Genomic DNA, 27,113 nt, shown 5'->3' with positions numbered 1-27,113 from the left:
GGGAAAGAATTTTCAGCTATGACATCTCCGACCAGTGCCAGATCTCTAAAATCTACATGATTCTGTTAAAACTCAACCACAAAAAGACAAAGACAAACAACCCAATCAAAAAGTGGGCAAAGGATATGAATACGTACTTCACTGAAGAAGATATTCAGGCAGCTAACAGATACATGAGAAAATGCTCTCGATCATTAGCCATTAGAGAAATGCAAATTAAAACTACCATGAGATTCCATCTCACTCCAACAAGGCTGGCATTAATCCAAAAAACACAAAATAATAAATGTTGGAGAGGCTGCGGAGAGATTGGAACTCTTAGACACTGCTGGTGGGAATGTCAAATGGTACAACCACTTTGGTAATCTATCTGGCGTTTCTTTAAAAAGTTATAAATAGAACTACCATACAACCCAGAAATCCCACTCCTCGGAATATACCCTAGAGAAATAAGAGCCTTTACACGAACAGATATATGCACACCCATGTTTATTGCAGCTCTGTTTACAATAGCAAAAAGCTGGAAGCAACCAAGGTGTCCGTCAACGGATGAATGGTTAAATAAATTGTGGTATATTCACACAATGGAATACTAGGCATCAATAAAGAACAGTGAGGAATCTGTGAAACATTTCATAACATGGAGGAACTTGGAAGGCATTATGCTGAGTGAAATTAGTCAGAGGCAAAAGGACAAATATTGTATAAGACCACTTTTGTAAGTTCTTGAGAAATAGTGTAAACTGAGAAGAACACATACTTTTGTCGTTATGAGGATGGGAGGGAGGGAGGGTGGGAGAGGGTTATTTACTGATTAGTTAGTAGATAAGAACTACTTTAGGTGAAGGGAAGGACAATACTCGATACAGGGAAGGTCAGCTCAACTGGACTGGACCAAAAGCAAAGAAGTTTCCGGGATAAACTGAATCCTTCAAAGGTCAGCAGAGCAAGGGCGGGGGTTTGGGGACCATGGCTTAAGGGGACTTCTAAGTGAATTGGCAAAATAATTCTATTATGAAAACATTCTGCATCCCACTTTGAAATGTGGCGTCTGGGGTCTTAAATGCTAACAAGCGGCCATCTAAGATGCATCAATTGGTCTCAACCCACCTGGATCAAAGGAGAATGAAGAACACGAAGGTCACAGGATAACTATGAGCCCAAGAGACAGAAAGGGCCACATGAACCAGAGACTTACATCATCCTGAGACCAAAAGAACTAGATGATGCCCGGCCACAACCGATGACTACCCTGACAGGGAGCACAACAGAGAACCCCTGAGGGAGCAGGAGAACAGTGGGATGGAGACCCCAAATTCTCATAAAAAGACCAGACTTAATGGTCTGACTGAGACTAGAGGAATCCCGGCGGTCATCGTCCCCAAACCTTCTGTTGGCCCAGGACAGGAACCATTCTCAAAGACAACTCATCAGACATGGAAGGGACTGGACAATGGGTTGGAGAGAAATGCTGACGAAGAGTGAGCTACTTGTATCAGGTGGACATTTGAGACTGTGTTGGCATCTCCTGTTTGGAGGGGAGATAGGAGGGTAGAGAGGGTTAGAAACTGGCAAAATTGTCACGAAAGGAGAGACTGAAAGGAGGGAGTGGGCTGGCTCATTAGGGGGAGAGTAAGTGGGAGTATGGAGTAAGGTGTATATAAGCTTATATGTGACAGACTGACTTTATTTGTAAACTTTCACTTAAAGCACAATAAAAATTATTAAAAAAAAAAAAACAAGCACATTGCCATCGAGTTGTTTCAGACTCATAGCGACTTTATAGGGCAGAGTAGAACTGCCCCATACAGTTTCCAAGGAGTGCCTGGAGGATTCCAACTGCCAACCTTTTGGTTAGCAGCTGTAGCTCTTAACCAGGGTTTCCTTGATCCCATATAGATAGTTCTTAAAAGAGCATAATGCTCAAGGCAGACTTTTTTACTAGTTAAGCTAAATTATTCTTTGGTTTTAAGAGACTTCAGGGGACATTTTTGATTTAAGGTTTTAAGATTATCTCAGGGCAATAGTTTCAGGGATTCATCCACCCTCCATGGCTCCAGAAAGTCTAGAGTCCATGAGAATTTGAAATTCTGTTCTGCATTTCCCCCTTATTTTTATTCTAAATAACTAACATACGTTAGATGGATTTTTATGTGTACCAACAACTTCATTTTAAAAAGTAACAAAAGAAAAATTTTCAGTCTAAAATAAGTAGGGTAAGGAAGGAGAGTGATGGGGAGGGGGGGTGCTGTTAAACTAAAGCTTTCTATTCCGTCATCTTGGGCCCTAGAGCTAAACTAAAGCTTTCTAAAGATGGGGTGGTCAGGGAAGACCCTGCTGCAGAGATGACACCTGAGCAGAGCAGGCCTCTGAGAGCCAGGGAAAAGGAGTGTGGGTGTGGAAAGTAACAAGAAACCTGGAGAATTCCTGGAGTAGATGACCAGGAATAGAGAACTGAGTGCTGGCTACTTTGGTACAGGCCACCGTTTTTACGTCCTTAACCAACATTTAGCTTTCTTGTGGGCTGTATGGGCCCAGCTGTTTCCCAGAGCCACACTGGCTTTCCTCTGCCTCTCCATGTCCCCTGTAACATAGCCTGTCCCTTGGGCTCAGTGGGACCCCTAGAACCAGGAAGGAAGTCTGCTGTAGCACAGGACAAATGCATTTCAGAGCCCACAGGAAGGTTCCCTATTATCTGCTGCCCAGAAAGAATTTCATTACTTGTCTTTGGGTTTTCTGAATTCTCCATGTTTACCCTAAGAGGATACACACTGAACTCAACATCTAATTTAGGTGTCGAATTCCCTTTGAGGGGAAAGGTCTTCCGGGGCTGTAATTGCTTCTGTTCATTAGACAATAGATAAGTGCATGGGATTTGATCATTTTAAGATCTTAAAAAGTTCCATTTAAACTCCCCATCTCCCACCGCTACCAGGCTATTAGTGGAAATAAGCTGAAATTTTATTGAACTGCCCTTCTTCCCTTATGTATGGAGTATGGATTAACATTTCTCCCAACCAGATATGCCCGCTGCGAGCTGCTGGAACTGCCATTCTCCCCCATCGCCCTCCCTATCTTGTTCCCTCAGACTCTGGCCTATGGGGACATGAACCATGAATGGATTGGAAACGAATGGCTGCCCAGCCTGGGGCTCCCCCAGTACCGCAGCTACTTCATGGAGTGCCTGGTAGATGCCCGCATGCTGGACCACCTCACCAAGAAGGACCTGCGGGTCCACCTGAAGATGGTAGACAGCTTCCATCGGTGAGCGCAGAAGGAGCCCAGGGCCACCTCGCCCACATGGGTCTCCTCCAGCTTTGACTCCCAGGCCTGCAGATCTCTCTCCAGAAATAGAAGTGCCTCCATCTCTTTCCATGGCCTGTTCTGGGTGGTAACAGCTCTTCTTGTTGGTAAAGACTCCCTTGTCTCATCCTGTAATTTGAGGATTTGACCTGCTGATCTCTAACCCTTAAGATACAAAAAAATCATTTCTCTTTAGCTTCACCTTCTTTGAGGTTTTCCCTCTGGGTCCAAATTTCATTACTTGTCTTTGGGCTTCGGGGCCCAGCATTTGTGCTTGCCTGCCTTTACCCTAAGAAGACTCAAGCTGACCCCAGCATCTAATTTAGGTGTCTAAAACCCTGATGGCATAGTGGTTAAGAGCTACAGCTGTTAACCAAAAAGGTTGGCAGTTCGAATCCACCAGGAACTCCTTGAAAACCCTATGGAGCAGTCCTACTCTGTCCTGTAGGGTCGCTATGAGTCAGAATTGACTCAATGGCAATGGGTTAATTGGTGTAGTGGTTAAGTGCTACAGCTGCTAACCAAAAGGTCAGCAGTTCGAATCCACCAGGTACTCCTTGGAAACTCTATGGGGCAGTTCTACTCTGTCCTGTAGGGTGGCTATGAGTCAGAATCGACTCGACGACAATGGGGTCATTCCCTTTGGAGTCCCTCGGTGGCGTATGGATGATAACCAAAAGGTTGGAGGTTCGAGTCCATCCAGAGATACCTTGGAAGAAAGGCTAGGCAGCCTACTTCTGAAAAATCAGCCATTGAAAGCCCTATGAAGCAGTTCTACTCTGACACACATGAGGTCACCATGAGTTAGCATCAACTCTGTGGCAACTAAAACCAAACCAAACCGATTGCCATCGAGTCAATTTGGACTCATAGCAACCCTGTAGGACAGATTAGAACTTCCTCATAGAGTTTCCAAGGAGCAGCTGGTGGATTCAAACTGCCAGCCTTTTGGTTAGCAGCTGAGCACTTAGCTATCGTGTCACCAGGGCTCCCTGTGGCAACTGGAGGTGGTAATTCCCTCTAAGTTGAGAGGAAAGGTCTTTCTGGCCCTTATCTTGCCAGCATCCCAGATCTGAGCCTTTCCATTTTGAACCCGTATCTTTTTTTTTTTTTTTTTTATTTGTGCTTTTGGTGAAAGTTTATAGAGCAAATTAGTTTCTCATTCAACAATTTATACACAAATTGTTTTGTGACATTGGCTACACTCCCCGCAATGTGTCAACATTCTCCCATTCGCCACTCGGGTTCCCCGTTTCCATTCATCCAGTTTTCTTGTCCCTTCCTGCCTTCTCATCAGATGTTGAAGCACGTTCCTCACCTGTGTTATTGTTTGTTTTATAGGACTGTCTAGTTTTTGGTTGAAGGGTGGACTTCAGGAATGGCTTCAGTTTGAGTTAGCAGGGTGTCTGGGAGCCATAGTCTTGGGGTTTCCTCCAGTCTCTGTCAGATCAGTAAGTCTGGTCTTTTTTTGTGAAATTGAAATTTTGTACTATATTTTTCTTCTGCTCTGCCTAGGACCCTCTGTTGTGATCCCTGTCAGAGCAGTAGGTGGTGGTAGCTGGGCACCATCTAGTTCTTCTGTACTCAGGCTGGTGGAGGCTGTGGTTCATGTAGTCCGTTAGTTCTTTGGACTGATATTTTCCTTGTGCCTGTGTGAACCCATATCCTTCTGTACAGGGTATCATCCAATTCTCTCCTTCTTTGAGAAAGATCTCCTGTTTAAAAGAGTCTGTGGCAGAGTTCCCAAACTGGCACCATGGACAGAATTTGGCCCATAGAATGTGTTTTATTTGGCTCTCACAGTATTTTAAGAATTATTTAGTTACCAGTATTTAAACACTGGGAAATTTTACACAAAATTCTGGATTTCTGGCTTCTGTTGAAAAATGGAAGCAACCAGCTGAGCTGGGTAATGCACCCTCTTAATGGGATAGGCATTCTCAGGTCCTCCTGTACAGCCCCCCAAGCCTGGTTCATTCATTTACGTTACCTGCTTGACTCTAGTTGGCCTTTAAGGTGGAGAGCAAGCTGGAGTGGTAATGGTTCCAAGAGCTAACACATTTTAGGAAGTCCTTCTTAACATCCAGTTTCAAATCCATAGGTTGCTATTTGACCCAAATCTTTTGCTTTGAGTGAAAAGTGAGACAAAAGGTGGGGTTGGGGGTGTGTGGCTTGTCAGGGTTCCCTAAGGGCTCTGTGGATGCCCTTGGTCTCTCCAACTCAAGCCACAGAAAGTTAAGTCAGGATGGAATTAGTTGTTGTTGTTAGCTGCCAGTAAGTCAACCCAGTCTCATGACAACCCAATGCACGATGGAATGAAACACTGCCCAGTCTTGCGCCATCCCCATGATTGGTTGTAGATCAGACCGTTGTCATCCATAGGGTTTTCATTGGCTGATTTTTCAGGAATAGATCCCCAGGCTTTCCTTCCTAGTCTGTTTTAGTCTGGAAGCTCCACTGAAACCTGTTCAGCATCGTAGCCACTCATAAGCCACCACTGACAGATGCATGGTGGCTATGCATGACGTGTGTTGGCCAAGACTCAAACCTGGGTCTCCCACGTGGAAAGCAAGAATTCAATCACTGAACCACCAAGGCCCCACACAGGATCTTGCTAGTCTTCCCATTTTATGGATAAAGAAACTGAGGTATAAGAAGGAATAACAGCCCAAGGTCATGCAGGGATGGTAGCAGAATGAGACTGGGACCCAAGTTTCCTGACTCCAAGTCCAGTGCTCCTGCCATCACACTGCAGAGGCTCCTGTCCTGGAACTCTCAGCCTGTCTGGTCCTGGGCACGAGGGCTGGCTTGTGAGGGAAGCCTGTGTTCTACCCTCCACACCGTCCCTCTGTTACCACAGAGGGAATCTTTTGTCTCTGTCCAGTGGCCTGCCAGGCCACTGCACCTGTCCCTCCCCTGTGATTGACAGGACTGGGCGACAAGGGCAGTTCCCCCTCACAGCCAGGATGCGCCTGGGCTCCTGATCCCACCCAGCATTATGAGACTAGTCCCCAGGGGAGAATTCTGGGCTCCAGACTCAGCGATCATCATCAGCTCTAAACCTTGCGTACTTCAGAGTTTCTAAAGTGTTTTCACATTCCTTACCTCAACTATGTATGTACCAGCTTTTTATTCTACTCAATGTATTACAGGCATCTTCTTATATCTTTTGAAATTCTCTTCAAACCTTTTTTTTTTTGACAGGAAAGGGATTTTTTTTTTTCTTTATTCTCCTTTTACAGATGAGGAAAATAAGTCCAGTAGAGGTTAATTGAGTTCCCGAAGCCACTCAGCCAGGTGGTTGCAGAATGAGGCTAGAACCCTTGTCTCTGGACCCACAGTTGAGAGCTCTTTTCCATAGGGCATAATTCGCTGTTGAGCAGGTTTCCTGGAGGAGCTTCTGTTTGGATAAGAGAGAGCGAGCACATGAGTAATCAGAAACATCATCCAAGTAGTGGTGCTGTTTACTGAGTGCCTGTGCTGTTCCAGGGCCTGGATTAAGCTCTTCCATTTATTATCCAACTGAATCCTCACAACAACCCTGCAAGCGAGGGATGCCCCTATCTTGCCTATGGGAAAACTTAGGCTGAGAGAGGCTAAGTGCCACACAGCTAGCCAGAGGCATGGCTGGCATTCAAACCCAGGCTAATCTGACTTTAAGACCTTCATATTTTTCTGTGCTATGTGTCTTAGGTTCCTAGTGCAGCCGTCACAGAAATACCACAAGTTGGCGGCTTTAAAGAACAGAAATTTATTTTTTCACAGTTCAAGACGCTAGCAGTCCAAATTCAGGGCACTGGCTACAGGGGACAGCTTTCTGTCTCGGCTTTAGGGGAAGATCTTTGTCTCTTTCAGCTTCAGTAGCCCTGGCATTCCTCAGTTCCTTGGTGATCTTCACGTGTCATTGACCTTCCCCGTTTTTGCTCACTTCAATGTCTTTGCTGCTCTGTTTATAACTCAGAAGGGATTAGGTTTAGGACATACCCTACACTGGTGACCTCATTACCATAACAGAGAAAACCCTATTTTTAAACAGCATGACATCCACAGGTATAAACCAAAAACCAAACTCATTGCCACTGAATATATTCTGATTTTCATAGAGACCCTATAGGACAGAGTAGATCTGCCCATAGGTTTCCAAGGAGCAGCTGGTGGGTTTGAACTACTGACATTTTGGTTAGCAGGTGAGTTTTTAGCCACTGCGCCACCAGGGCTTCTCCATAGGTTTAGAGGTTAGGATTCCCACACATATTTTGGGGGTTTAAAAAACCAAACCGAACCCATTGCTGTTGAGTCAATCCCAACTCATAGCGACGCTGTACGACAGAGTAGAACGGCCCCGTAGGGTTTCCAAGGAGTGGCTGGTGAATTCGAACTGCCAACCTTTTGGTTAGCAGCTGAGCTCTTAACCACTACACCAGCAGGGCTCCATATTTTGGGGGTATGAGGAATGCAATTCAATCCGTAACACTTTGTGACAACTTTAAAGGTCATGGGAACCAGACTGGAAATTCCAATGAGATAGAAATGAGACAGAAGGCACGTCTAGGCATGAGGAATATGTATTCCTGCCCCCTCAGCGTGGACCAAGGCTTAAACTAGTGAATTGAACAGTGAGTAGGTGGCTTGAGCCAGAAAAGGGTTCCTAGAAGCGGTGGCTCTGAGCTGCCAGAGAGAGATGGTTCTGGGCAGGAGGGCTGTCTGGGTAGAGCTGAGATGAGAGAAGTCCTGCAATCTGCATAATTTAATCTCAGAAAGCAATGGCTTCAATACTAGAGTCAAAAACAGTTGGAGTTGGGGAGACCTTCTATTCTGTTTCTCCACTTTATAAATGACAAAACCCGGAGAGGCTGAATGACAAGGTAGTTTCAATTTAAGGAAGAATGCTAAAGTGAAAGCTGTCCCAAGATGGAATGAGCCACCTTGAGGGGTAGTGAGTTCCCTGTCCCTAGAGGCACTAAAGCATAGCTCAGGGACTACTCAGAAGGATGCTACAGAGGTGGCTTCTGCATTAGGTGGGATTTTGGACTGCATAACTGGCGAGATCCCTTCAAGCCCCATAGTCTGTTGTTGTCAGCCTGGCTTAGTTACTATTTACTGAGTACCTACTATGTGCCTGGAGCCCTGGTGGCACAGTGTTTAAGAGTTTGGCTGCTAATCAAAAGGTCGGCAGTTTGAATCTACCAGCTACTCCTTGGAAACCCTACGGGCAGTTCCACTCTGTCCTAAAAGGTTGCTATGAGTTGGAATCGACTCCATAGCATTTTTTTTTTTTTTTTTTTTTTACTCTGTGCCTGGTCCTGTTTAAGTACTTTCAGTACTTTACATAGATTACTTCATTTAATTCATTAAAACATTTATGGAGTGCCTACTATAGGCTAGGCACTGTTCTAGGGGCTTGAGATACATCAGTAAACAAAAAAATTCCCCGTCTTCATGGAGCTTACATTCTAACTGCGAGAGACAAAGATAAGTACAAATATAATATGTATACATACACGTGTGTATATGTACATGTGGAGTCCCTGGGTGGTGCAAACGGTAAATGTGCTTGGTTGCTAACCTAAAAGTTGGAGGTTCGAGCCCACTTAGGGGCACCTTGGAAGAAAAGCCAGGTGACCTACTTTGGTACAATCAGCCATTGAAAACCCTGTGGAGCACAGTTCTACTCTGACACACATGGGGTCGCCATGAGTCGGAGTCAACTTGATGGCAACTGCTAGTGCTGGGGGGACAGTTAGGCCTGGGTAAGGGGGATTGGGAATGTGGGGCTGGCGGGGGTGACGGAGATATTGCAGTTTTAAATCAGATGGACTAGGTGACATTTGAGTGGATTGAGACAGTAACATTTGAGCAAAGAGGGGTCGAGGGGGTGAGCTGCGCAGCTAACTGTGGGAAAGGTGTTCCGGGCAGAGAGAACAGACAGTGCAAAGGCCTCAAGCATGCGTGCTGAGTGTGCCTGCCTGTGGGAGGAACAGCAGGGGTGTCAGCGTGGTTGGAGCAGAGAGACAGAGACGGAGGGTGGTTGCCAGGGAGGTCAGACAGGTAAGGAGGCAGATCGTGGACCACTTTGTGGACCTTTGTGAGGGCTCTAGTGAAGTGAAGATACAAAGGAGTATCTTGTTTTGCTTTTCCCTTGATTTGCAGGAGGTTGGGGTCTTTGTTTTAGTGCCTGGCACAGTACCTGGAGAGGGAGGGACATGTTGATTTCATTCAAAGAATGTTCCCTCCACCACTTAGGCCCACTTCCTGGCTAAGAGGGAGGACGTGGGTAGGCACAGTGGGAAGTAGCCTTGGGATGGATCCAGCAGAAGCCCTGGGGAAAGAGGTGCCTGAATGCCTGTGGGAGCTCTTTGTACTGGAAGAACAGCCTCAAAGTGCTGTGGCCAGTGCTGGGCGTGGGGCAGATGTGGTGGGGACGTGGCCCACCGAGGCTCGGGCTCAGGGGTGCTGTGTGCCTGCAGAGCCAGTCTTCAGTATGGCATCATGTGTCTGAAGAGGCTGAACTATGACCGCAAGGAGCTGGAGAAGAGGCGGGAGGAGAGCCAGCATGAGATCAAGGGTGAGCTGCTCAGGCTCAGCGGGGCCTCCTTGGAAAGGGTGTGGGAGCAGCCTTGGGGAGCAGGGCCTGCCCACTGAGCCCTGTCTTGGGCCGAGCAGAGAGAAGGCATTCTGTGCCTCAGAAAAGCTCTAAACCTGGGAGGGAAAATGCAGCCCCAGCCTTAGGGAGCTCCAGTCTAATGAGGGAGGCATTGTCCATGTCCAGAGGATGCTGCCATTTGATGGAGCCCAGTTGGCTGTAATACCCCTCCCCTCCTCCACATACCAGACAATGGCTGCCAACTGGACAAATGCAGCAAATCCCGCCAGGACAGTGAAACATGCTCACAGAACTTGGGTTGGACTGGAAAGAGAGGCAAGTCTTAGTAAGAGAGTGGGAAGGCAGAAAGAACAAGAAGAAGACCATTCCAGCCTGGGGGCAGCAGGATGCCACATGCACGGGAGGCCACAGACTGGTAGGGATGGAGAGAGGTGGGGATGGTTCTCCAGGAGCCCAGGGGCCACAGAGGACAGAAAGAAGGTGTGGGAACCAAACAGCAGGGTGGACCGGGGCCCTGGGTCTAGGTAGCACTATTTTTCTGACCCTAGAGGGATCTTGGCCAATCTCTTGTCTTGTTTTGCCTTTTTTTCCCTCATCTTCCAGATGTGCTGGTCTGGACCAATGACCAGGTTGTTCACTGGGTGCAGTCTATTGGGCTTCGGGACTATGCAGGAAACCTGCACGAGAGCGGTGTGCACGGTGCCCTGTTGGCCCTGGATGAGAACTTTGACCACAATACTCTGGCCCTGGTCCTCCAGATCCCCACGCAGAACACCCAGGTGGGCCGCCTTGTCATCAGTCAATCTGTCTTTCCCTCTACCTTTCTCACTGCCTCCCCACTCCACAGGGGCTTAGGGATTTGTGGGGGCTTTCGGGGCCTTTGCCAGAGGAGATCACGGTGGCCTCAAACCTCCAAGTAGTCCCTGTGAATAGCCAAGCCCCCTAAGGAGCATGGGCCCTACCATAAAAGCACTTCTAGCGCAGGCCTGGACATAGAACACCCGGACAGTGTCAGTCCCCATGCTGCGTGGTTCCCTGTCTCCTCTGCAGCCCATCTTCCTGGCTCCCTGCCTGCCTTTATCTCACCCTACTTTCTATTTTTTTGTGTGTGTGTGTGCTTTAAGTGAATGTTTACAGCTCGTTAGTTTCTCATACAAAATTTTATATACACATTGTTATGTGACCCTCGTTGCCTTCTCTATAATGTGACAGCACACTCTTTCTTTCCACTCCAGATTTCCAGTGTCCATTCAACCAGCTCCTGTCCCTTTCTGCCTTCTCATCTCACCTCTGAACAGGAGCTGCCCATTTAGTCTTATGTATCTGCTTGAACTAAGAAGCACACTCCTCATGAGTATCATTTTATGCCACTCTAATTGTTTGAAGAGTTGACTTCGGGAATGGTTTTAGTTCTGGGTTAACAGAGAGTCTGGGAGCCATGTCTTCTGGGGTTTCTCCAGTCTCGGTCAGACCATTAAGTCTGATCTTTTTACTAGAATTTGAGTTCTGCACCCCACTTTTCTCCTGCTCCTTCTGAAACTCTCTGTTGTGTTCCCCTGTCAGGGTTGTCATTGGTGGTAGCCTGGCACCATCTAGTTCTTCTGGTCTCAGGCTGATGGAGTCTCTGGCTTATGTGGCCCTTCCTGTCTCTTGGGCTCATGTTTTCCTTGCATCTTTGGTGTTCTTCATTCTCCTTTGCTCCAGGTGGGTTGGGACCAATTGATGCATCTTAGGTGGCTGCTTGCTAGCTTTTAAGACTCCAGACACCACTCACCAAAGTGGGATGCAGAACGTTTTCTTAATAAATTTTGTTATGCCAGTTGACCTAGATGTCCCCTGAAACCATGGTCCCCAGACCTCTGCCCCTGCTACTCTGTCCCTCGAAGTGTTTGGTTGTATTCGGGAAACTTTTTAGCTTTTGGTTTAGTTGTGTTGACCTCCCCTGTATTGTGTATTGTCCTTCCCCTCACCTAAGATAATTCTTGTCTACTATCTAGTTAGTGAACACCCCTCTACCTCCCTCCATACCCTCTGCTTTCTTTCCTGACCTGATTTTTTTCTATAATTTTTATTGTGCTTTAAGTGAAAGTTTATAAATCAAGTAAGTCTCTCACACAAAAACCCATATACACCTTGCTACACACTCCCGATTACTCTCCCCCTGATGAGACAGCCCTCTCTCTCCCTCCACTCTCTCTTTTCGTGTCCATTTCACCAGCTCCCAACCCCCTGCACCCTCTCATCTCCCCTCCAGGCAGGAAATGCCAACATAGTCTCAAGCGTCCACCTGATCCAAGAAGCTCCTTCCTCACCAGCATCCCTCTCCAACCCACTGTCCAGTCCAATCCATGTCCGAAGAGTTGGCTTCGGGAATGGTTCCTGTCCTGGGCCAACAGAAGGTCTGGGAGCCATGACCACCGGGGTCCTTCTAGTCTCAGTCAGACCATTAAGACTGGTCTTATGAGAATTTGGGATCTGCATCCCACTGCTCTCCTGCTCCCCCAGGTGTTCTCTGTTGTGTTCCCTGTCGGGCAGCCATCGGTTGTAGCCAGGCACCATCTAATTCTTCTGGTCTCAGGATGATGTAGTCTCTGGTTTGTGTGGCCCTTTCTGTGTCTTGGGCTGGTAATCGCCTTGTGTCTTCGGCGTTCTTCATTCTCCTTTGATCCAGGTGGGTTGAGACCAATTGATGCATCTTAAGAAAAAAAAATTTTTTTTTTAGATGGCTGCTTGCTAGCGTTTAAGACCCCAGACGCCACTCTTCAAAGCAGGATGCAGAATGTTTTCTTAATAGATTATATTATGCCAATTGACTTAGATGTCCCCTGAAACCATGGTCCCCAGGCCCCTGCCCCTGCTATGCTGGCCTTTGAAGCATTCAGTTTATTCAGGAGACTTCTTTGCTTTTGGTTTAGTCCAATTGTGCTGACCTCCCCTGTATTGTGTGCTGTCTTTCCCTTCACCTAAAGTAGTTCTTATCCTGACCTGATTTTTCTTGAAGGAGAACTAGCCCTGGAACCCGAGGGGATCAGAGAGCCCATATCTCCTTTGTCACCCATCCTGGGGATCTGCTTCTGGGCCCTCAGGCTTAAGAAAGCTAAATATACCAAATAACAGCCCAGGGCCTCTCCACACCAGGGCTTTGTCTCCCTGTCAGCAGCTCAGAAGATTAGACATCTCCTTAAATTACATTCATAATTATTATGGAGTTGTCATCTGAGAATATATCTGAATTCTCTTGAACCTATTTATATTTTTGGCCTTTGTAACTTCCTGTGGGTAATGGATTCCAGAAGTGTACTACCTGTTGTGTAAAGTACTTCCTGATTTTATTTGTCCTGGCTCCCTCTGGGGAACTGCCTAATCCTCCTATTCTGGGTTCTGTAGGGGATGTTTGTACTTGACCAGCTCTCACCTTTTGTGATTCCATAAACTCGTTGCGTTGCCCCTGCACCCCAGCCGTGGTCTCTCCAGACACAGTGGTCTTAATTTCTTTAGCCTTTCCTCATATAGATTCACTTCTGTCCCTGATCGTTTTAGCTGCCCTTGTCTCAACTGTTTGCAGCTGTCAGGTCTTTTGAAATTCAGCCACCAGTACTGCACGGGCTATTCTGGGAACAATGTGTTTTGGCTTGTGTGAGGGCAGAGTCGTATTGTCTGTAATGCTGGGTACTGTGTCAGCCTTTTGGAGGTGATGGCAGCACACAGGGTAATGTGTTCCCTCGACCCTCCCCCTCCCCCGCCGATAGCACAGATCCCCTCGTTCTCTACGAAGGCTTTAGGTGTTCCCCCAAATGCAGTTTCTCTTCACTTGCCCACATGGAGCCTCTTCTGTCGCCTTCCTGCCTCCTCACAGCTTTGTGAGATGTTTCTGAAGTTCATACCTGTCATCTTCATCTTCCACTGCCCAGGGGAGCAGTGCCCTCCGGATACTGGAAAACTCACTGTGCTTCCCTTCTCAGATCGCTTATAAAAATGTGGTAACATGTTCCTCATACTGACAAAAACCACCTTTATGGAGCCCTGTGGTTCATATCTTCCACCCAGAAATGGGCTTGGGCTTGTTTTTCTCGTTTCCCATCTCTACATGCGTTCAATTTTGTGGATAACAGTAAATCTGTCAACACTAGGAGGGATGCCTCTCTGTTGCTTTCTTCCCTTTCTTATTTTCCTGGCCCATTCGTTTACTTGAGGAGCCCTGGTGGCACAGTGGTTAAAGCACTCAGCTGCTAACAGAAAGGTTGGTGGTTTGAATCCACCAGCCACTCTGTGGGAGAAATATATGGCAGTCTGTTTCCATAAAGATTAAAGCCTTGGAAACCCTACGGGGCAGCTCTACTCTGTCCTATAGGGTCCGTAGGAGTTGGAATTGAATTGACAGTAACAGGTTTGGTTTTTGTTTATTCATTTACTTAGCTATTGTGGGAAGTGGTATCTGACCCAATATGAAAGGCTTTATTAACCAAAAAAAAAACAAACTCATTGTCGTCGAGTTGATTCCGACTCATAGCGCCCCTGTAGGACAGAGTAGAACTGCCCCTAGAGTTGCCGAGGAGCGTCTGATAGATTCGAACTGCCGACCTTTTGGTTAGCAGCCGTAGCACTTAAGCACTACACCACCAGGGTTTCCAAAAGATGGTTAAAAATATCTGTTGGCAGTTTTGAAAGCTTCCTTGTTTCTAGCATTTCCCAGAACTCCAAATGAGTTAAATCTTGGGAGGCTTAGAGGTCTCAATGTCCCACCCAGCCCAGGAGCTACCAGTATCCCTGACTACACAGTCTTCCAAATTTAAGCTTTTGATGTGGAACCTTATCAAATCTGTTTATTTCATCCAAATAAGTTCTGGCTTTCCATGGTCTACATTGCTTATTTACCCCACCAGAAAGGTGGGAATGCATGATTTTCCCTTAGGGACAAAATGTGTTTTTTTCCCAGTAGTTAAAGCCTCCTCACTTATGTTCTGTGATCCTACTTTTTTAAAAATTATATTGTGCTAGTTTGTTCCATATGAAAGAATTCCAAGATTTACAGTTTCACTTCTAAGAGGACACTGAGGTTTGAAAGAGCAGTGTTAGAAAGCTGTGTAAAGTTTCCAGATACTTCTCCCTGATGGGCTAAATGCACCAAAACCTCCATCCCTGCCTTGGGAGCCTAAGGAAACAGGTGAAAGATGGCGTAGAGGTCATAAATTACAGCCCCTTCCACCTTTCCCTCTCTCATCCTGTGGCCACAGGCACGCCAGGTGATGGAGAGAGAGTTCAACAACCTGCTGGCCTTGGGCACAGACCGGAAGCTGGACGACGTGAGTACCTTGCCCCCAAATTAGGGGCCTTCGGGATATAGCACTGGTTGGATTGACGTTCCTGAGTTCTGTTTGCCCTGGGCTGATGACTCATGGGGTGGCCTAAGAAAGCAGAGCCAGAGGGCATGGAAGCAATGTTAGGTAGTTGGTCTTTGAGCAGCAATGGGCTGTGGATAAGTCTCTGTGAAACTCTTTCCTTGTACAAAGTCTGAAGGCTCCTGTCTTGGTTATCTAGTGCTGCTATAACAAAAATACTGCAAGTATGTGGCTTTAATGAACAGAAATTTATTTTCTCATGGTTTAGGAGGCTAGAAGTCTGAATTCAGGGTCCTGTCTCAAGAGGAAGGCTCTGTCTCTCTCTCTGTGTCCACTCTGGGGGAAGGTTCTTATCTCTTCAGCTTCTATTCCTTGGCTCCTTGGGAATCTTCATGTGGCATGGTATCTGTCTTCCCCCATCTCTGCTTGCTTAATCTGCTCGTTTTATATCTCAAAAGAGACTGACTCAAGACATACCCTACACTAATACTGGCTCATTAACATAACAAAGAAAACCCATTTTCAAATGAGATTATAACCACAGGTATAGGGTTTTTTTTTTGTTGTTGTTAGGATTTACAACACATATTTTTGGGGGATACAATTCAATTCAATGTTATACTTCTGGTACCTCCTACCTCTGTGGCCCACCCTCCTGACCATATAGCATCAGAAGTTTCCCCCAAAGGCCATATCCGTGGGATCATAGCCTTTTATTTGTCTCTCAGACCCCATCTCTTCAGTGCTATCAGCTATCTCCAGCCTGCACTTAGGACTCCAACCCATCCCACAGTGTGTGGTTGTTTGAGGGAGAAGCCGTGCTGTGGCAGTTAGAGCACATTGCTCCTCGGTGCAGTTAGACCCAGCAGAACACACGGCTCGAGATATTATGATCATACAGATTCTTCTCTTTCAGCCTTTTTTAAAAAAAATTTTTATTGTGCTTTAAACGAAAGTTTACAAATCAAGTCAGTCTCTCATACACAAATTTATATACACTTTGCTATATACTCCTAATTGCTCTCACCCTAATGAGACAGCACACTCCTTCCCTCCACTCTCTTTCCTCGTGTCCATTCAGCTAGCTTCTGACCCCCTCTGCCCTCTCATCTCCCCTCCAGATAGGAGATGCCAACATAGTCTCAAGTGTCTACCTGATCCAAGAAGCTCATTCTTGACCAGCCATCTTTTTCTATCCCATTGTCTAGTCCAATCCCTGTCTGAAAAGTTGACTTTGGGGATGGTTCCTGTCCTGGGCTAACAGAAGGTCTGAGGGCCATGACCACTGGGGCCCTTCCAGTCTCAGTCAGACCATTAAGTCTGGTCTTTTTATGAGAATTTGGGATCTGCATCCCACTGCTCTCGTGCTCCCTCAGGGGTTCTCTGTTGTGTTCCCCGTCAGGGCAGTCATCGGTTGTAGCCAGGCACCATCTAGCTCTCCTGGTCTCAGGCTGATGTAGCCTCTGGTTCATGTGGCCCTTTCTGTCTCTTGGTCTCCTAATTACCTTGTGTCCTTGGTGTTCTTCATTCTCCTTTGATCCAGGTGGGTTGAGACCAATGGATGCATCTTAGATGGCTGCTTGCTAGCGTTTAAGACCCCAGACACTGCTCTCCGAAGTGGGATGCAGAATGTTTTCTTAATAGATTATATTATGCCAATTGACTTAGATGTCCCCTGAAACCATGGTCCCCAAACCCCTGCCCTTGCTACGCTGGCCTTCGAAGCATTCAGTTTATTCAGGAAACTGCTTTTGGTTTAGTCCAGTTGTGCTGACCTCCCCTGTATTGTGTGTTGTCTTTCCCTTCACCTAAAGTAGTTCTTAAACCAAAAAAAAAAACCCAAACCCAGTGCCGTCGAGTCGATTCCAACTCATAGTGAGCCTATACGACAGAGTAGAACTGCCCCATAGAGTTCCCAAGGAGCGCCCGGCGGATTTGAACTGTCAACCTTTTGGTTAGCAGCTGTAGCACTTAACCACTACACCACCAGGGCTTCCTACTATCTAGTTAGTGAATACCCCTCTCCCTCCCTCCTCTAGTAACCATCAAAGAATATTTTCTTCTCTGTTTAAACTATTTCTCGAGCTCTTATAATAGTGGTCTTATACAATATTTGTCCTTTTGCAACTGACTAATTTCACTCAGCATAATGCCTTCCACATTCCTCCATGTTATGAAATGTTTAACAGATTCATCACTGTTCTTTATCTATGCGTAATGGTCCATTGTGTGAATATATCATTATTTATCCACTCATCCATTGATGGGCACCTTGGTTGCTTCCATCTTTTTGCTATTGTAAACAGTGCTGCAGTGAACATGGGTATGCGTATATCTGTTTGTGTAAAGGCTCTTATTTCTCTAGGATATGTTCCAAGGAGTAGGATTGCTGGACAATATGGTAGTTCTATTTCTAGCTTTTTAAGGAAGCGCCAAATCGATTTCCAATGTGTTTCTACCATTTTACATTCCCACCAGCAGTGTATAAGTGTTCCAATCTCTCCACAACCTCTCTAACATTTATTATTTTGTATTTTTTGGATTAATGCCAGCCTCATTGGAGTGAGATGGAATCTCATTGTAGTTTTGATTTGCATTTCTCTTTAGTCGGAATCGACTTGACGGCACTGAGTTTCTGGGAATGGCCAATGATCGTGAGCATTTACTCATGTATCTGTTACCTACCTGAATGTCTTCTTTGGTGAAGTGCCTGTTCATATCCTTTGCCCATTTTTTATTTGGGTTATTTGTCCTTTTGTAGTTGAGTTTTTGCAGTATCATCTAGATTTTAGAGATCAGATGCTGATCGGAAATGTCATAGCTAAAAACTTTTTCCCAGTCTATAGGTAGTCTTTTTACTGTTTTGGTGAAGTCTTTGGATGAGCATAGGTGTTTGATTTTTAGGAGCTCCCAGTTATCTAGCTTTTCTTCTGCATTGTTAGTAATGTTTTGCATATGGTTTATGCCATGTATTAGGGCCCCTAACATTGTCCCTATTTTTTTTTTCATGATTTTTACCATTTTAGATTTTATATTTAGGTCTTTGATCCATTTGGAGTTAGTTTTTGTGCATGGTGTGAGGTATGGGTCTTGTTTCATTGTTTTGCAGATGGATATCCAGTTATGCCAGTACCATTTGTTAAAAAGACTGTCTTTTCCCCATTTAACTGTTTTGGGGCCTTTGTCAAATATCAGCTGCTCACATGTAGATGGATTTATGTCTGGATTCTCAATTCTGTTCCATTGGTCCATGTATCTGTTGTTGTACCAGTACCAGGCAGTTTTGACTACTGTGGTGGTGCAATAGCTTCTAAAATCAGTTAGTGTGAGGCCTCCCACTTTGTTCTTCTTTTTCAGTAATGCTTTACTTATCTGGGCCTCTTTCCCTTCCATATGACGTTGGTGATTTGTTTCTCATCTCATTGAAAGATGCCATTGGAATTTGGATCGGAATTGCATTGTATCTATAGATGGCTTTTGGTGGAATAGACATTTTTACAATGTTAAGTCTTCCTATCCATGAGCAAGGTTATGTTTTTCCACTTATGTCGGTCTCTTTTGGTTTCTTGCAGAAGTGTTTTGTAGGTTTTTTTGTATAACTCCTTTACATCTCTGGTAAGATTTATTCCTAAGTATTTTATCTTCTTGGGGGCTACTGTAAATGGTATTTATTTGGTGGTCTTCTCTTCAGTGTTCTTTTTGTTGGTGTAGAGGAATCCAACTGATTTTTGTTTGTTTATCTTGTATCCTGATACTCTGCTGAACTATTAGTTTCAGTAGTTTTCTTGAGAATTCCTTAGGGTTTTTTGTGTATAAGGTCATGTCATCTGCAAATAGAGATACTTTTACTTCTTCCTTGCCAATCTGGATGCCCTTTATTTCTTTATCCAGCCTAATGGCTCTGGCTAGGACCTCCAGCACAATATTCAGTAAGAGTGGTGATAAAAAAAATATATATATATATATATATATATATATATATATATATATTTTTTTTTTTTAAAGGGCATCCTTGTCTGGTTCCCTATCTTAAGGGGAATGCTTTCAGGCTCTCTCCATTTAGGATGATGTTGGCTGTTGCCTTTGTATAAATGCCCTTTATTATGTTGAGGAATTTTCCTTCTATTTCTATTTTGCTGAGAGTTTTTATCATGAATGGGTGTTGAACTTTGTCAAATGTCTTTTCTGCATCAATTGATAAAATCATGTGATTCTTGTCTTTTGTTTTATTTATGTGATTGATTACATTGGTTGTTTTCCTAATGTTGAGCCATCCCTGCATACCTGGTATGAATCCCACTTGGTCGTGGTGAATTATTTTTTTGGTATGTTGTTGAAGTCTATTGGCTAGAATTTTGTTGAGGATTTTTGCATCTAAGTTCATGAGGGATATAGTTCTGTAATTTTTTTTTTGTGGTGTCTTTACCTGGTTTTGGTATCAGGGGTATGCTGGCTTCATAGAATGAGATTGGGAGTATTCAGTCTTTTTCTGTGCTCTGAAATACCTTTAGTAGTAGTGGTGTTAACTCTTCTTTGAAAGTTTGGTAGAACTCTGCAGTGAAGCTGTCTGGGCCAGGGCTTTTTTTTTGTTGGGAGCTTCTGATTACCTTTTCAATCTCTTCTTTTGTTATGGGTCTATTTAGTTGTTCTACCTCGTTTCTGTTAGTTTAGGTAGGTAGTGTGTTTCTAGGAATTCATCCATTTCTTCTAGATTTTCAAATTTGTTAGAGTACAGTTTTTCATAGTAACCTGATATGATTCTTTTAATTTCAGTTGGGTCTGTTGTAATAGTGCCCATCTCATTTCTTATTCGGGATATTTGCTTCCTGTCCTGTTTTTCTTTTGTCTGTTTGGCCAGTGGTTTATCAATTTTGTTGATTTTTTTCAATGAACCAGCTTTTGGTCTTGTTAATTCTTTCAATTGTTTTTCCGCCTTCTATTTCATTTAGTTCTGCTCTCATTTTTATTACTTGTTGTCTTCTGGTACCTGAGGGTTTCTTTTGTTGCTCTCTTTCTACTTGTTCAAGTTGTAGGGATAATTCTTTGATTTTAGCCCTTTCTTCTTTTTGTGTGTGTGCATTTATTGATATAAATTGACCTGTGAGCACTGCTTTCGCTGTGTCCCAAAGGTTCTGATGGAAAGTGTTTTCATCCTCATTGGATTCTATGAATTTCTTAATTCCATCCTTTGTGTCTTTTATAATCCAGTCTTTTTTGAGCAGGGTATTGTTCAGTTTCCAAGTGTTTGATTTCTTTTCCCTGCTTTTTCTGTTATTGATTTCTACTTTTATGGTCTTATGGTCAGAGACGACGCTTTGTAATATTTCAATGTTTTGGATTCTGCTAAGGCTTGCTTTGTGACCTAATATGTGGTCTAGACTAGAGAATGTTCCATGTGCACTAGAAAATAAATTATACTTGGCTGCTGTTGGGTGGAGTATTCTGTATATGTCTATGAGGTCAAGTTGGTTGATTGTGGCATTTAGATCTTCACTGTCTTTACTGAGCTTCTTTGTGAATGTCCTGTCCTTCACCAAAAGTGGTATGTTGAAGTCTCCTACTAGTATTGTGGAGCTGCTGTCCATCTCACTTTTCAATAGAGTTTGTTTTATGTATCTTGCAGCCCTGTCATTGGATACATAAATATTTAATATGGCTATATCCTCCTGGTGTACTGTCCCTTTGATCATTATATAGTGTCCTTCCTTATCCTTTCTGATGGATTTAACTTTAAAGTCTATTTTGTCAGAAATTAATATTGCCACTCCTGCTCTTGTTTGATTGTTGTTTGCTTGATATATATTTTTCCATCCTTTGAGTTTTAGTTTGTGTCTCTAAGTCTAAGGTGTGCCTCTTGTAGGCAGCATATAGATGGATCATGTTTTTTAATCCATCCTGCCACTCTCTGTCTCTTTATTGGTGCATTTAGTCCATTTATATTCAGCGTAATTATGGATAGGTATGAATTCAATGCTATTATTTTGATGTCTTTTTTTGTGTGTTGTTGACAGTTGCTTTTTCTCATTTAATTTTTTGTGCTGAGTAGATTAGCTTTAATTATTGTCTTTTCCTCATATTCATTGATGTTGGTATTGTTTCTGCTGAGTCTCTATTTTTTTCTTGTATTTTATTTTGATGTGTAGGATAGTTTGTCTCCTTTGTGGTTACCTTATTATTTACTCTATTTTTCTAAATTTAAACCTAACTTTTATTTCTGTATATCACCTTGTCTTCCTCTCCATATGAAGGATCTATGACTACATTTCTTTGTCCCTCTTTATTGTTTTAATGTTTTCTTCTTTTACATAACAACATCGCCGTTTCCATGTTTTGAGCATTTTTTTAATCTTGTTTTATTTTTGTGATTTCCCTGTCTGGGTTGACTTCTGGTTGCTCTACCAAGTGTTCTAGTCTTGGGTTGATACCTGATATTATTGATTTTCTAACCAAAGAACCCCCTTTAGTATTTCTTGTAGATTTGGTTTGGTTTTTACGAATTCTCTAAACTTCTGTTTATCTGGAAATGTCCTAATTTCACCTTCATATTTGAGAGACAGTTTTGCTGGATATATGATTCTTGGCTGGCAATTTTTTTCCTTCAGTTTTTTATGTAAGTCACCCCATTGCCTTCTTGCCTGCATGGTTTCTGCGGAGTAGTCCAAGCTTTTTCTTATTGACTCTCCTTTGTAGTTGACTTTTCGTTTATCCCTAGCTGCTCTTTATCTTTGGTTTTGGCAAGTTTGATTATAATATGTCTTGGTGACTTTCTTTTAACATCTACCTTATGTGGAGTTTGATGAGCATCTTGAATAGCTATCTTTTTATCTTTCACGGTGTCAGGGAAGTTTTCTGCCAATAAATCTTCAGCAGTTCTCTCCGTATTTTCCGTTATCCCTCGCTGTTCTGGAAATCCAATCACTTGAAGGTTATTTCTCTTGATAAAGTCTCATTTAATTCTTACGTTTTCTTCATTTTTTTAAATTCTTTAATCTGATTTTTCTTCAAATATGTTGGTGCCAAGTGCTTTATCTTCAAGTTCACAAATTCTGCCTTCCACTTGCTCAGTTCTGCTCCACTTTCTACTGAGTTGTCTAATTCTGTAATTTTATTGTTAATGTTGTGAATTTCTGATTGCGATCTATGGATTTTTCCAGCTTATTAAATTTTTCATTATGTACCTGAATAACCTTTTTAATTTCTTCAACTGCTTTATCTGTGTGTTCCTTGGCTTGTTCTGTGTATTGCCTCATTTCATTCCTGATGTCTTGAAGGGTCCTGTATATTAATTTTTTGTATACTGCCTCTGGTGATTCCAGGAAGGCACTTTCATCTAGAAGATCCCTTGGTTCTTTGTTTTGAGAGCTTGTTGAGGCAATCATGGTCTGTTTCTTTATGTGACTTGATATTGACTGTTTCTCCGAGCCATCTATAGGTTATTGTATCATTTTATTTTATGTTTGCTTACTGTATCATAGCTTCTAGCTTTGTTTTGTTTTGAGAAGCCCAAATGGGTTGCTTGAGTGAGCTAGCTTGATTATTTTTGCCTTTAGAGCTCTCATGTCCTGTCCCCAGATGGCTACAGTTGTTATCAGGTATATCAGTCTAGGATTCCATTCACTTTTCTTGTATGAATTCAGCTCAGGTGTCCCAGTAGCTGATCATCAAGTGTGTGGTACAGGCTCTGTCCTACGGTCTTAGAGGGGCAGGGGTGATTGGTGTACATACCGGTATCTGGTTGCAGCAGGGGGTCACGCTCTGAACAAGGCAGGGGGCTGAGAATCATCCCCCAAGTGTCTCTGAGGAAAGCGTGTCCCTGTTCCCTAGAGCGTACAGGTGGGTGGGTTCTGCAGTTGGACCACGGGCATGCAAAGTTTTTGGTTGTAAGGACTGGGAGGTACCAGTTATACTTGGACACCTGTCATGGGTAGCTGGGTGACCTGAGTGGAGCCACCAGTCCTTAGGGCCCTGATCTGGGTAGGTGAGGGCCCTGTTCAATAGGCAAAGCAATAACAAACATCAAACACCCACCTCTCCACCACACAGCTGAAATAGTTGTAGTCTGCCAACAAGGGCCTATTCTCCTGAAACAGGCCCACACAGGTCCATGCAGAGGGGAAAGGTACTCAAAGTCCACGTACCATTTATGCCTGGACAGGAGCCGCTTCTGCCCTGAGCTCCCCTGAGTTAGTGGAGCTGGCAAATTATCTTTTCCCCCAATTGCGAATTTTTTCCTTCTCCAGGGCCTGGAGGATGGCTCTAGGCACTCAACGCAGTCCATCTCAGGCCCAGGGAAATCAACAGCCGCTGAAGCTGGCTTGGCGGCAGGGGGCACAGGAAAACATACGCAAGTACTTAGCTTTTGCTGAGAGTGCGGTTCTCTGGTTCCGGAGGCGTGAGTAGGCTGTGTGGCTGGCTGCTTCTCTCTGAGGAAACTGCAGCCAAATGCTAGTACCAGCCTGCCACAGCTGCTCCGGGAATGATGCCTGAGGGCTCCTGGTGATTCAGGTCCGGTAACTTCTCTTCTCTTCTGAACCATCTCTTCTTCCCCCTGACCCTCAGTTGGTTTTCTAACCTTGCCTTTGATGTTCAGGGTCCTAGTTTGTCATAAATACACTCGTTTCACTTGTTTTTTTCGGGTCTTTGTTGTAAGAGGGCTTGCTGGAAGCATCTATCTGTTCTGCCATCTTGGCCCCGCCTCTCTGTAGTTCCACTCTCGCTTCTACCTTCATATCAAGTTAAAGCTTTTTCTCTCTCAGCCCTTCGATCAGTTACAAAAGAAATTTCCTGCCATTTGACCTTAGAGTTTAGGCTGGGCTATGTCTGGGCACAGCATGACCTCCTGAGCCACGATGCTCCCCTTACAGATGTCTGCCTAAACTCACTGCTGTTTCCTGTAGATGAACTCCATCCACACCCCGCCTCCTCCTCTTCCCTTCATTCTCCCTACTTGCTTTCCTGTCATCAACATTGTCTGTCCTTTGTTGTCAGGTCTGCCTTTGCTGACTTGGCTCCAAGCAAGTTAAAAAAGACTGTTTATTGTTAGCTTCTCCATGTTAAATCTGACCATTGTTTCTGATCCCCATTTTCTGTGCAGCTTCACTTTCTCCACACCCCTGCCCCCACCATAGCCTCTGTGTAGACTTCTGGGCCTCCCTTCGTGGCACTATTAGTGTTATTTACTTTTCCTTAATTGGTTTGAACATGGCAGAAACCCACCTTTGTAGAATGATTGCTCTGCCTCAGTAGACAGGGCACACTCAGGAATACACAGAGTTTGTGGAGTGGTGCTTTCTTCATGGAAGTACCCTGAAGGTCAGAGTGTGTTATGTATCAACATCTGTTATTCCAGCCAAGGAGATGAACTGCCAGTCCTAGCTTCCCCACTCTCAGAGACCTGGCTTTCATTTTCCTGTGCCTTCAGCGATGGTGACCCCCCCACTTACTCCCCACACTTCTGGGATTTTAGATTTCATGGTTGCTGTCTAAGAATTGCAGCCCCCATATGTATTAGTGTGGTACTTTCTAATTTAGAAAGCTATTTATTCTTTCAATCATTAAAAAAATTCTTTGTATGCCTACCCTGTGCCAGGCATTGGGTCAGGCTTGGTGGCACAGTGGACAGGCATCTCACTTTATGCTAACAGTCATCACATGAGACAGGTGAGGAAACCGAAGCACGAAGAGGTAGAGTAACTCACCTGCTGGCACAGAGCTGACGCATGGCACAGCAGGGCTGGGGCAACATGTGTCTGGTTCCAGTGCTCCTCCCCTGTATCTGGCTATGCCTGGGAGCAGGGGAGCTAGCGGGCCTGTCAGACTTTGGGTATTGGGGTGGAGTTATTGAGAAGGTGATGTCATCTGGCAGTACGATGGATTTCTGGGATGCAGCTAGGTGTGGGGCTGGAGAGGACTGGTCTTGCAAGAAGTTTTAAGAAGCAGAAGGCCAGGTCCTGGGAATGAGGTGTGACTGGAAGGGAAGGGGGTGTCTGAGAGCCAAGGGGATGGCTTTCTGCCCAGCCATCTGGTACATCATCAGCAACGTTGAGCTCTCTCTCGGTACTATTCCCACTGCCAATTCTGGCTCTCAGTTTTCCCTCTCACACTTCAAGGCTCTGAAGGGCCACATCCATTTCTGCCCCTGTGAGGAGGGCAGGCCTCAGGGAAGATGAGGAGGAGGAGGGGAGCAAGAACATTTGAATATTAGAGGGCAGGGGAGGAATACAAAAAACACATCCTTAGGGTTGGTTCAAGGTAGAAATGGAGAGAGAGAAAGGGAAAGGGGAGGCAGGCCTTTGTTCTGGGCTGGGTGAAAGGTGGGATCATGGGGAGGACAGAGCTGAGCAGGAAAGTTCCTGATGAACTCAGGATGGGACGCCTGCATAGGGAGCTAGCTGCCATCCATTCATTTCACACATACTTGATGAGGGCCTGCAGATGTGCCCAGGCATACTTAGGTCCTACGGATACACTGAATGGAACAAAAAAGATCTGCCCCATGAAGCACAGAATTTGAGAGAGGAAGTGGGATTATGACATAATCACATGTGTACATGTAAAAATTCTACTAGGACAAGTACTGTGACAAAGAGGTGTGCAGGGCAAGGACTGATGGAAGCATTTGGCATACTCAGGGCACTAGCAACAAACCTTAAGAGATTAGGTCTGGAAGAGGGAAGTGAGCCTACAACAGGTGGATCAGTGCTCCTCATTCTTGCTGGTACCACTCTGCCAGCACCAGTTCCGAGAACACAGGGGTGGAAGAAGGTGAGACACCAGCTGGAGGGCTACAAAACAGGGTGGATGTGAACTCCAAAGGGTGGGGTCCTGTGGGGTTGTGGCCCTGTGTGTCCTTTGGCAGAGATGGTTATTTTGGAGGACTGGTTGACATTGGTGAGGGGGCAGATGGCAGAGGGCTGCTTGCAATGTCCCTGGGAGGAGCCTGCCTCTGATGGGTCATCTGCCAGACCCATCACTGTCACGGGGTGCTCTTTACTTGATCCCATTAGGGAGAGGCAGGTAGAGAAATAGGTAGAACTGTTGTTGTTAGGTGCCGTCGAGTCGATTCTGACTCATAGCAAACCTATGTACAACAGAACAAAACACTGCCCAATCCTGCGGCATCCTCACAATTGTTATGCTTAAGCCCATTGTTGCAGCCACTGTGTCAGTCCATCTCATTGAACGTCTTCCTCTTTTCTGCTGATCCTGTACTTTACCAAGCATGATGTCCTTCTCCAGGGACCGGTCCCTCTTGACAACATGTCCAAAGTATGTAAGATGCAGTCTCGCCATCCTTGCTTCTAAGGAGCGTTCTGGTTGTACTTCTCCCGAGACAGATTTGTTCGTTCTTTTGGCAGTCCATGGTATAGTCAATATTTTTCGCCAACACAATTCAAAGGTGTCAATTCTTCGGTCTTCCTTATTCATTGGCCAGTTTTCACATGCATATGATACAATTGAAAATACCATGGCTTGGGTCAGGCGCACCTTAGTCTTCAAGGTGACATCTTTGCTTTTTGACACGTTAAAGAGGTCCTTTGCAGCAGATTTGCCCAATGCAATGCGTCTTTTGATTCCTTGACTACCACTTCCATGGGTCTTGATTGTGGATCCACGTAAAATGAAATCCTTGAAAACTTCAATTTTTTCTCCATTTATCATGATGTGGCTCATTGGTCCAGTGGTGAGGATTTTTGTTTTCTTTATGTTGAGTTGTAATCCATACTGAAGAATGTGGTCTTTGATCTTCATCAGTAATGCTTCAAGTCCTCTTCACTTTCAGCAAGCAAGGTTGTGTCATCTGCATAATGCAGGTTTTTAATGAGTCTTCCTCCAGTCCTGATGCCCCGTTCTTCTTCATACAGTCC

At 44.7% G+C, this 27,113-nt stretch overlaps 1 protein-coding gene across 4 annotated transcripts in view; it reads left to right on the top strand.

Annotated features, from left to right (window-relative positions):
* Window positions 1–27,113, top strand: part of PPFIA4 (PTPRF interacting protein alpha 4) — an 83,629-nt gene that overhangs the window by 49,245 nt on the left and 7,271 nt on the right. For 3 of the 4 annotated variants that reach the window (XM_064273370.1, XM_064273372.1, XM_064273369.1), the window contains 4 exons: window positions 3,089–3,264; window positions 9,771–9,868; window positions 10,511–10,686; window positions 15,142–15,210. In XM_064273370.1, coding sequence (XP_064129440.1) covers window positions 3,089–3,264; window positions 9,771–9,868; window positions 10,511–10,686; window positions 15,142–15,210 — 519 coding nt within the window. The remainder of the gene's footprint in view (window positions 1–3,088; window positions 3,265–9,770; window positions 9,869–10,510; window positions 10,687–15,141; window positions 15,211–27,113) is intronic. The other variant, XM_064273371.1, reaches the window with a different exon arrangement.

This window comes from Loxodonta africana, chromosome 20 (assembly GCF_030014295.1).
Source record: "Loxodonta africana isolate mLoxAfr1 chromosome 20, mLoxAfr1.hap2, whole genome shotgun sequence".
Classification (NCBI taxonomy): domain Eukaryota; kingdom Metazoa; phylum Chordata; class Mammalia; order Proboscidea; family Elephantidae; genus Loxodonta; species Loxodonta africana.
Note: the sequence above shows the minus strand (reverse complement) of the source record. Positions and strands in the feature narration are given on the sequence as shown.